General features: G+C 46.4%; 1 protein-coding gene and 1 long non-coding RNA gene across 2 annotated transcripts; one reads left to right on the top strand and one right to left on the bottom strand.

The window, feature by feature from the left end:
• Positions 1-1045: 1045 nt before the first annotated feature.
• Positions 1046-6603, top strand: LOC145719546 (uncharacterized). Its single transcript, XR_014142458.1, has 4 exons — positions 1046-1143; positions 5508-5582; positions 5661-5721; positions 5808-6603. It is a non-coding gene; the product is annotated as an uncharacterized LOC145719546 (long non-coding RNA).
• A 655-nt stretch (positions 6604-7258) lies between these two features.
• LOC102732961 (junctional adhesion molecule C) lies at positions 7259-11164 on the bottom strand. The gene is made up of 3 exons (XM_031025085.2): positions 10420-11164; positions 10237-10291; positions 7259-9927 (listed from the first exon to the last, which is right to left on the bottom strand). The coding sequence occupies exons 1-3, from the start codon at positions 10617-10619 to the stop codon at positions 9892-9894; spliced, it is 291 nt and encodes a 96-aa protein (XP_030880945.1). The 5' UTR covers positions 10620-11164; the 3' UTR covers positions 7259-9891.
• Between the last annotated feature and the right edge of the window lie 6 nt (positions 11165-11170).

Raw genomic sequence — 11170 nt, 5'->3', positions numbered from 1 at the left:
TATTCTTATGTTAATCCCCATACATTACATCATTAGTTCTAGATGAAGTGTTCCATGATTCATTGTTCGTGCACAACACCCAGTGCTCCATGCAGAACGTGCCCTCCTCAATACCCACCACCAGGCCAACCCATCCTCCCACCCCCCTCCCCTCTAGAACCCTCAGTTTGTTTTTCAGAGTCCATCTTCTCTCATGGTTTGTCCACCCCTCCGATTTCCCCCGCTTCATTCCTCCCCTCCCGTATAAAGTTGTAATCTTAGTGTGCATTTCTGGTTTGTAATCGACCTCCCTCCACATACTGACAGTAATAGTGAACATTTGCCCATGAACTTTTCTTTCTGAACTTTTCTCCCCATGGCTTCTTAGCATTCTATCTTGTGGAAGTATTGAAACCTATTTACTGTTACCTTCTTCTCGGAAATACAGGGGTTTTTCAGTTTTTTGAAATAATGTCACAATAAAGTATATAATCTTTAGAATTGATTTCCAGCACTCAGAGGCCATGAATATTTTTAAAGCCTTTGATAGCATCAGATTGGCTTCTGTAACTCACTGCAGTTGTACGTTGGCGGGAGCCAGTGGCCATTTTCCTGCTTAGAAACATTGGTCTTAAAATTTCCCATCTTCTTTGCCGGGCTTTATAGATCAAAACCGGTTATGGTTTTAATTTCCTTCTCTTTCTTTCTTTTTTTTTAAAGATTTTATTTATTTATTTGACAGAGAGAGACATAGCGAGAGAGGGAACACAAGCAGGGGGAGTGGGAGAGGGAGAAGCAGGCTTCCCGCCGAGCAGGGAGCCCGATGCGGGGCTCAATCCCAGGACCCTGGGATCATGACCTGAGCTGAAGGCAGATGCTTAATGACTGAGCCACCCAGGCACCCCTTAATTTCCTTTTCTTTGAATCCTAGTGAAATTGGACAATGTTTCTCATGTTTACCATTTTTTGGTATCTTTCTGAGTTACTTCATTATAAGAACAATTTATTTGGGATATTAACTTTATCATAGATCTTGCTAATGTGTTGGGGTTTTTTGGACAGCTAAAACTTTCTGTTTTATCCTAGCAACCTCCTACAGCTTGGAGCAGGAGTCCAGTGGAGCTGTGGACCACGTAACTAAACGAGCGATCAGTACTCCTGAGAGTAAGTACTCCTGTGACAAGCCGGCTTCTGCTGAGACTCTCCTCAGTCACCGTGTGTCTGCGGGACTCCTCCTGTTGGAAGATAGGTCTTTCCCTAGATGCGGGCGCTCCTGGTGGTCAGCAGCATTGTGGTGCCTTGTCACACGGCATCTCGTGACAATTATAACTCAGCAGCCTGAGCACTAGCTGACTGTGGGTCGAGCGGTCTTCTAAGTGCTTTTACGGGTATGCGCTCAGTTAAACTCCCAGCCACCCGTGAGGCTCCCTGTTAGGCAGGCAGGGAGGCTGAGGCACAGCTTGCCATTCTAGAGCCAGCACTTGCGCAGCCCTGCTTTGTAGCGGTCCCGTGTCCACGCTGGCAGGCACCGGCTACGGCATCGAGGCTGGCCGCGGAGCCAGCTGAGCCTGCGGGCCCACTGGCCTCTTGAGGACCCACCACCAGCTGTGCCGAGAGCCTCTGTCTTCTCACTCCCATGGGGTGGTTTTTCTAATCTTCTGTTATTTCCTGTTATTTCAAAGTCGAGGTGAGTTAGAAGTGTAGAGGATTTTTTCCCATTACCTTGTTTTATAGCTTCTTAGGTCCACGGTGTGTCTCAGTGTGCCTCCCGCCTCTTTGCTGTCCACCTCCCCCTTCCTCTGCCCGCCGGCCCCGGGCTGGGGTCTCGGGGTCCTGCATACACCCCCTCTTGCCTGGCGCGGGGCGTTCATGCGCCATGTCCTCACCTAGAACTTCCCGTTTCCCGGTGGCCGCCGCTTCACCCTCCAGCAGCAGCCCTCCCTGACCCTTCAGACGAGATGAGGTGCCCCCCTCCTAGCACTCTGACCTCCTCAGCAGTACTCGCCACACCTCCACACACAGCGGACCCTCGAACAGCAGGGGTTTGAACTGCACGGGTCCACTTGTGTGCAGATTGTTTACAGTGCAGTACCATAAATTGTCTTAATAGCATTTCCTGTTCTCCAGCTTACTTTATTGTAAGAATACAGTATGCGATGCATATAACATACAAAATATGTGTTAGTCGACTGTTGATATTACTGGTAAGGCTTCCTTCTGGTCAACAGTAGGCTACTGGTAGTTAACTTTGGGGGGAGTGAAAAGTTATATACAGATTTTCGACTCAACTCCCACATTGTTCAGGGTCAGCTGTACTGCCTCATCTGTCCTTGCAGTTAGTCTGTAAGCTGTTTTCCTCTTTACTGTACCCACTGGGCCTGCCACAGTGCCTGGAACATGGGAGGAGTGAAACAGGTTAGTGAGTTAAGTGATGGGACGAATGGCAGAGCTGGGACCTGAAGCCAGGTCTCCCGATTGCAGTTCCTGTGTCCTTCTACAGCCTTTGTTCTCGCAGTGCTGCTCTTGGGTGTGACTGCAAGATGAGAACATGTTAAGGTGTTCTTCTCTTTGGTAATGGTGCAACCCAGGAGCAAGGCATTCATTTAGTTGTATGTTCAGTCAGTACAAACTTACTGAGCACCTAGTGTGTTCTGGCTAGTTGCTGGGCAGTTCTATGACCTGTGATGCTGTGATCTGTTAGAGTGTTTACCGGGTTATAGAGAATTTCCATCAAGTCCTCCTTTTTTTTTAAAGATTTTATTTATTTTTTTGACAGAGAGAGACACAGTCAGAGAGGGAACACAAGCGGGGGAGTGGGAGAGGGAGAAGCAGGCTCCCCGCAGAGCAGGGAGCCCGATGCGGGGCTCAATCCCAGGACCCCGGGATCATGACCTGAGCCAAAGGCAGACGCTTAACCGACTGAGCCACTCAGGCGCCCCCATCAAGTCCTCCTTTTAAGGGAGTAATATTAACGGATGAACAGAACTCCTAACCCACATCTCCTTAGATGACAACTGAATCGTGACTGCTTTGTCATTAAAGCAGTAATTTGGGGTTCTGTATATTGAACAGGTGTAATGTTATATATGTGAAAAATTCAACCTCTGAAACAGACAAATTTTCTGTATGTTCTTTGTTTCTGGTTCAGAGGAACCGAGTGCTTCTATTTTGGCATTAGGAACCATATGCTGCAAAAACGGGGGGGAATGCATCTCATTTTAGTTTTGCTCATCCCCAGGAGTCCCTGATTTCAGTCTTTGGTTGGTTTCCTAGCAGCCTAAGTTCCTCAGCAGTGGAGCCTGGCGTGCTGCATTAATACTGCTTGGATTTGCATGCACGGAGTCATCTTTGCACTGAAAATAAGACCCTCGGGTGTCCCCAGGTCAACAGAGTGCTTTTTCTCTCTTTAGGCTCTTGAATATAAAATTCGTGGCCATCTTTCCTTATTCTGAACCAGGAAGGAATGCTTGAAGAAGGGTCTCCTATTAGCTCTGCTTCCTGGGAGAATTATCAGATCATGTAAAAACACTCAGTTCTGTTTTCTCCGTGGTTTGTAGATACACATTCTGTTGACAACTCTTAGGTGGGGTGACTGTCAGGAAGTGGTCTCAGCTGTACGAAGGCAGGAGGACAAATGCTAGGCAGCTCCACTGTTCGGGCACACTGGTGGTATTCAGCAGGAGCAAAGTGGCTTTGCTAAATGGAAATGAGTCCTTTTCAGAGCTAGATCTTAACTGGAAATCCGTGCAGGGTTCAGCAAGTCCCTCTTACTGCTGTCAGTTAAGGCAGCAGAGATGCTCCTGCCTTTGGTTGTAAGCGCTTACAAAGCGCACAGGAGATCTGAGAGCCACCGCATAGTGGCCTTTGCCGAGGTTGGAGACCTATAACCTGGATGTGCTCAGGCTTCCAAACTGGAAAAGGAGTGTGTACGTAGGGAAGGGGAGTTTGAATTGCAGCACGAGGAGACACCTCCCAGAAACAGGAATAGGCACAACTGAGCTACTGAGTGGGAGCACGATGAAAATGCTGGTCTCAGTTGGGACTGTGAGGCATGAGAGGCTCCTTCTCCTTAAGTCGTTCACGGGCACATAGTACTGCAGATGCACTGTGGACTTTAAAACAGACTGGGAAGATCTGATCGGTACTCCTAAGAAGGCTACAGTGCAGGGGAGAAAGTTTACATCACACATGTTCTTGGGAGGCCTGTGGGCTCTGAAGGACAGTCAGCAGCCAGCTATGGAGCCTTGTTCTGTTCCTGACAAGTGTGGTGACAGCTCACGCAGAGAGGTACAGGACACAAAGTAGGGAGCAAGGCCCTGGGAGAGGCATCGCCACCCAGGCTCAAAGGACCGGCATGGTGATCGGATGAGGGAGACACTCCAGGCAGCAGAACTGCGTGCCCAGACCAGGGCCCGCAAGAGGTCGGTGACCGGATACGGCGGCCAGCAGCGTGTGAATGCAGCACCCGGGTTCCGAAAGGCAGCTGGGGGCCGGCTCGCACAAAGATGGTTCTGTCCAGCTCAGACAGAGCCGGCGGGACCCGAAGCAGAGCGGCCACCTCACCACATTTTAGACTTAATTCTAGTGACGCAGGGAATAAGAGCTAAGAAATTACAATAGTTGTTAACCTTTATTCAGCACTTACCTTGTACCAAGTCCTGTGTTAAGGACTTAACATAAATAATCTCATTGAATCCCTACAACTCCCTTGAGGCGGGTACATCTGTGTCCCATTTTGGAGATAAAGAAACTTGAGGTTTTTAGAGTAGTTCACACAGCTGGTAAGACCGCAAGCCAGAATTCAAATCAAGTGTGATTCGAGTCTGTTCCTACCCTCTGCTCCCTGCCTCCTAGGGGCGAACTGAAAGAAGAGGTGGCCCTGGCTGGAGAGCACTGTGCTAAGTCAGGGGGAGAGGAGCGCACATCGGGTGAGAGAAGGAGAGGAAGCGGCAGGAGGAGGAGCCAGGAGGAAGGCGAATGTAACCGCTTAGTGATTAGGTTCATGGAGAAGGAGCCTCTCATGCCTCACAGTCCCAACTGGGACAGTCCATTGATAAGACTGAGGTTCGGAAGGAACGTGCTGAGGAGCGGGGGTAACGAGGTGGCCAGGTGTCTTCAGGGAGTGCAGCATAGTAGGAGACACAGGACTTGGGAGAGAGGCCGGAGTTGGGGGGTCACTAGTGTGTTGGCAGTAACCGGAGATGTGCAGTGGGTGAGAAGCCAGGGGCAGTGGCCAGTGGGAGTGCAGGGGACCACAAAGCCATGTGAGGGAGTGGTCAGAGGAGGGAGCCAGGAGACCACGGATGGGATGAGTGTCCAGGAGGACAGTCTCCATTGAGTCCCGCATGAAGGTCAGCCTGAGGCCTGAGAGGGCCCCTGGATTGGATTTGATGGTGCTTAGGAAGTGATACAAGTGACTGAGTAAAACTGTAGTGGAAGCTCCACCTGACCTTGCTCGGGTGACTTTATGTAGGTCTGCTTCCTACTGGCTTTTCGTTAATGCTGTTGTTGTCCCCAAATTTACCCAGGGACCATCAATGATGTCACATTTGGAGCAGGAGTCAGCTACATAGGCACCCCACGGACACCTTCTTCAACCAAAGGCAAGTTCCTTTCCTGTCAGATACATTAGGCACTTCTGAGTTCTGGGAAATCTGAATTTGTGTCTAACTCCCTTTCAGAGAAAATTGAAGCCCAGTGTCAAGGAAATGACATTTTATGTTTATCGCTTCCTGATAAACCGTAAGTTTACCAAGAGTTCTTTTAGAGGTAAATGTTTTTGTCAGGGTTTTATCTTTAGTTCCAGAATGACTGTTTCCTTTCCCTAGGCCTCCACAGCCTCAGCAGTGGAATGTGAAGTCCCCAGCCAGAAATAAAGATAACCCAGCCCCCAGCAGGAGGTCACTCCGAAAGACCCCCCTGAAAACAGCCAACTGAAACCGTCGTTCGGGAGTGTCTGGGAAGCAAGAGCTCTAAGGACATGTTGTCTCCTGCCTGTGGAAAGACAGAGTCCACCTCCCTTACCCCCAGGGAGGAGGAGGCTTTTAACTGTGTGATACCAGAGTTTTTTCTTACGACTCTGGCACTCTGACTGTTCACCTGTGTGGTGAACAACATTTTACATTTCTCTTTATGCAATATGTGGTAAAAAAAAAAAAAAAAAATTTGAAAAATAATAGAGAAATGCCATAGCTATTTAATATTCTAACTTTACTCCATTCATTCTGATAAAGCATACTCTGGTCTTTAAGGAACACAACAGATCAGCTCTCTTTTATATAAATGAATCCTCTCTTATCTGGTCAGAATTCCCTACAGGACAATAGTTTCCTGTATCTAATGATGAAATTTTGATTGTAATTATTTTTTTTATTCTTATTTATAAATTGCAGGTTTTAAAGTGTACAGCTTTCTAAAATGGAATAATAAAGGTTAAGCATAAATACAGCCTTCTGGTATTCAATAGAATATTTCTACTTTTAGAACAGGGCTTTTTAATCTACATTAAGTGTTTGTTTAAGAATAATAAAACCCTCCCAGACTCAAGAACTGTGAGAAATAAATGTCTGTTGTTAAAGAAAAAGAGTAATAAAACCCAACTTTCCTTTTAGGAAAAAAAAATGACTCCCTTTGTCTTTAAGGCTCAGCTCATCTGTTCCTGTGCCTCTGTCCCGGACAGAAGCTGTCTGCCTCCTAACAGCACATGTCCTTCGGTCCTCTTCATACGTAAACGCAGGCCTGCGCCTGAAAGTTCGCCTATGTGCGGCATGCACTAATGCTGGTTTGTGTTAACAGTCCACAAAGACTGCTCCCACGGGGATGGGGGGGTGCTTTGGTGTCTTTTGCTGATGCCGTTAGGTAACCTTAAACACGTGTGCATTCATGTTTTGTCCAAGAGTGACCAGGAAGAAATTCAGTCGTCAGTTCACTTTTTAACCCAGCACTACAGAAGCAGAAGTACAGGGTTACTGTGTTGATATGTTTTTAGTATAAATGTGGTAGTTGGATTAGAGGGGTAGGATGTCACTGTGCTCTGTTCTGCAGTTCTCCCATACATGAACGGTGACACACGTGGACAGGTCATTCATTGGCAGAGAGAGTCACAAAGCGGCTCTTGAGTAAAGACACTTATCTCCAAATCAAGCAGATGGTAATTGATGGCAGTCTCTCTTTAAACCTGGGATCATGCCATTTTAAGTGTACTTGCCTACCAAAATGCTAGGAAAACAAGGTAAACTCAACGTAAGAGTACATAAGGAAGAGAAAAAACGAGGCAAAGTGGATTTTTTAAAAGCTTTTATAAATGAGGTTTAACAAATACCAACTTACAGGTGTGTTAGTACAAGTCTGCAATGTCTATGTACAGCACAGCTACACCAGAGGCCACGATAGCCTTGCAGAGGCTTCGAGTCTTCAGTCACATTCACATCTTAAAAACATATGAATATTCCTTTTCTGTCTACGGCAACAACTTTCCAGCCTCCATACTCACTTCTGTCAGCCCCAGTTCACATGGCACAAGGCTAGGTGGTGTTACGGTCATAAGAAGGGAGTCGGGGCTGTCCTATCACTAGGACAACCAAGATGGCAGCTAGGGTGTTGCTCCCCAACAATTAGAGAACGGGGACACTATCCCTTTCTACCAAGAGGGGGTGAAGATTAAGTCTAAGCATTCAAGACACAAACGCAAAAGAAGATGGGTACCATTAAGCAGTTATGAAGAGTTGCCCACTGCTTCTGCCAAACACCCTGTGGCAGAGTATTCACAGAACATAAAAAAGTCAACATAAGTCTCAAGTATTCAATTAAAAAAAACCCTCAAAGTATAAAAAATTAAGACACTGGAAGTTTAATCCCAAGATGACTACATCCTTCTACATAAAAACCATCCTTGAAGCACGCAATGGAACTGGAGGCGCTCCTCTGAGAAGCTCCCTCTTCAAACCGCTTCACATCATGAGTTTAACACAGCAATGTATCTGAGGCGAAGAACATCTGCTCTTGAAGAACAAAGGCTTTTGAATGATGTTTCTAATGTCCCACACCCAGTGAGCAGCAGTGTTGGGTAGATAAAGACTTTAAAATCAAAATCAGAAAACTGCCCTTGATTCAGGCATTTCGCTTTCCTTGCCATCAGGCTCTCCACCCCGGCTGCACTACCTGATGTTCTTCAAAGGGCTGGCCTCGCCGCCACCACATAATGGGTTTACTGTGAAGTGAGACACGACCTGGTGTCTCCGTGCTTTCTTCATGGCAAAGAGGAAAAGTGGAATTCATTTTCTTAAAAAACATTATTGTAGTTTTCAGAACTGCCTTTGGCCCTGGACAGTCTGATGAACTACACAAATAAGTAAAATGAATTTTAAAACCAAACAATAGCTACTTTGTTTCATGAGCCATCCACAACGAAAAAGAGCTCTGCCACAGGGGAGCCGAAGGCTGGGATACCACAGGGAAGACACCCACCCTTCTTGAAGTGTCCACCTTACAACTGTCCAACACTATAAAGCTCATCAGCACACAAAGCCTCTGTCAGGCCAATAAAGATGGCAGTGCACGCGCTGGCTAGCCTTTGAAGTTAGTAGCCACTATGGCCTTCGAGTGGGGCACAGGACTCGAGCCCGGGGGTTGGCGAACGTGGTTTCACAGGGACATCCGAGCACTTCTGGGTGGTCTCTGGGCATAGGTAGTCTGAGTGATCTAGGAAGAGGCCGTTCAAAGCTAACCTTAGAGCTCCTTATGTTTCTTTTGGAGAGTTGCAAATAGATTTTGACATTATTCAACTGGATTTTTTTTAAAGGTTTCCTAAGTAACAATGATCGGATGTATAGACAAGGTTTCTCTTGTGAAAAATGCGGAAACTTAGGTGGAAAAAAAGGAATGTTCCAGTAAGCTTCCTTGAGAGGATTTTTGGGGTTAAAATACTCTTTAATTATTGGCATTTTCCAATTTAACACTAGTAGCTTGGAACTCCTACCTTAAGTTGAAATTTTTTAAAAAAATAGGTATTTAACACTGTATGACAACATATTTACAATTTAAATAGAAATTTTCTTTTCAATAACCAAAATACATCTTTAGCAAAAATTTAGAATGTAAAATTTTATAAAATAAACACCCATAGAAAAGCAGAACATTATTTCAGTACCATTTCAGATTTCACCTAAGATGAAGGTTTTATGTAAATACTGGCCACCCCCCACCCCCCATGGACAAGCAGGGCTCCTACAGTTAAGAAGATCCCTTCTTCCAACAAGCAATTTACCTTCCTGATTTGGGCTGTTTTCATAAAATTCTGATCCAAACAGATTTTCCAAGATGGACACTAAAATACTGATGAACAGAACCTTCAAGAAGAATCTGCAGTGCTGGCTGGGGGCAGCTGTGAAACAAGATCATCGTATAAAACACCTCTTTTCTGGATTCCCTGGTTTAAACTCTGCAGCTGCAGGGTGTCGCAGTGGGTCGTGCTCCCAAGCCCTGCATTACCGGTGCTACATGGCTGCCTGGTGGCCCCCCACACAGGACTCACCCTGGCTGACGGAGGTGAGTGGGGAATAAACTGGCTTCACTGGCCCACAGTGCCCAGCCCAGCCTCTGTGGCCAAGAGCTTCCTGATCACCCTAACATTCAGGCGGGAGCCAGGCCAGAAACAGACTGGGAATCAGCCTCAGTGAAATGCAGCTTTGTTTTTTTTCTCCTTGTGATGACTATGCCCATCTCGAGGGAAATTCTTTTATTCATGTGGCTTGTTAAAAAGTAAGAAAGGAGTAGCGGTCAACTTTGGCCAAAACAAAAAGCTTTTGCGCAAGTGTCTAGCTCTGTCCAAGTGCACTTGGCTCCCGGGCTGCTCTTGATAGGAGTTTCTGGTAGAGGTATTTGCATGTGCTCCCTCAGCCACACCATCAGATTTCAGATCACAAATGATGACTTGTGTCTGAAGTCGCCCTGCAAGGCCAACACAGGGTTAGACACGGCCATCCTCTACTGACCCCGGGGCCCGAGCAGGAGAGGAAGAGTGCAAGCCAGGGCTAGGCCCCGTTTCCCTGAAGAAGAAACTTAAGGCAAAACAAATCAAATGAAACCATTCTTCAAAGTATCATCTATTAGAGCCTGCAAACTGTGCACGCCAGGAGTGTGTACAAACATTGCACTGGGAGGGTTTCCAAGGAGGAATGTCATTTTTTCTGCTGGAAACACCTCAATTTCTAGGTTTCCTAAAGGATGTCTGCTCTGTTGCCTCACTCCTTTCCTTACCTCCTCGTCTGTCCTGATATAGTTCACTCCATCTGTCTTCCCCGGACTCTTGTAACTGAAAAAGGAGGAGAGATGGCTTCAGTGACTACTGATTTTTCATGTAATGTCAACTTAAACTTTGATTTTGTTTAAGACAGAAGACTTAAGACAGAAGTTAAGACTTAAGACAGAAGACAGGCTCACCTTTCGCCATTCTGTTTATTATTGATGAAGTAACCCCGTCTGTACGCGCAGCAGATGCCCACGGTGATCAGGGCCAGAACAGCAAGGACCACCAGGATCCCCCCAATAATGCCACCGATGTTCAGGTCATCTGGAGAAAAGAGGGATTGAGGGAAGAGAGAATACACACTATCTGGTCTTATAAAAGCCCCTGAGCCCATTGTGCCTCCTTCCTAATCCTGCATCCTTCCACTTCCCCGCTCTGCCCTCTCATGCCTACCCCAGCCAGAAGAAGAGCAGAGTGAGACCACTTCAACTCTTTCTAGCCCAGAACATTCAGGACCCCAGACCCCTGCTCTCACTTGTAAAAAGTACTGAGACCTCCACAACCAGTACCAAAAGATTGGGATCATTCCCTGCCTATTTTCAGACCACAATGCTTTGAAACTAGAACTCAATCACAAGAGGAAAGTCGGAAAGAACTCAAATACATGGAGGCTAAAGAGCATCCTACTAAAGAATGAATGGGTCAACCAGGAAATTAAAGAAGAATTTAAAAAATTCATGGGAACAAATGAAAATGAAAACACAACTATTCAAAATCTTTGGGATGCAGCAAAGGCAGTCCTAAGAGGAAAGTATATAGCAATACAAGCCTTTCTCAAGAAACAAGAAAGGTCTCAAGTACACAACCTAACCCTACACCTAAAGGAGCTGGAGAAAGAACAGCAAATAAAGCCTAAACCCAGCAGGAGAAGAGAAATAATAAAGA

This window comes from Leptonychotes weddellii, unplaced genomic scaffold, assembly GCF_054177405.1.
Source record: "Leptonychotes weddellii isolate Sample4059 unplaced genomic scaffold, ASM5417740v2 HiC_scaffold_5147, whole genome shotgun sequence".
Taxonomy (NCBI): Eukaryota; Metazoa; Chordata; class Mammalia; order Carnivora; family Phocidae; genus Leptonychotes; species Leptonychotes weddellii.
Note: the sequence above shows the minus strand (reverse complement) of the source record. Positions and strands in the feature narration are given on the sequence as shown.

Bases quoted from the DNA above. Each gene is read 5' to 3' on its own strand.
- LOC102732961 (XM_031025085.2), bottom strand. From the start codon at position 10,619: ATGGGCTCAGGGGCTTTTATAAGACCAGATAGTGTGTATTCTCTCTTC. The intron at 10,292-10,419 runs GTGAGCCTGTCT...CTCCTTTTTCAG, and splicing joins AATAAACAGAATGGCGAAAG to TTACAAGAGTCCGGGGAAGA. The intron at 9,928-10,236 runs GTAAGGAAAGGA...TTGGCCTTGCAG, and splicing joins ATATCAGGACAGACGAGGAG to GGCGACTTCAGACACAAGTC.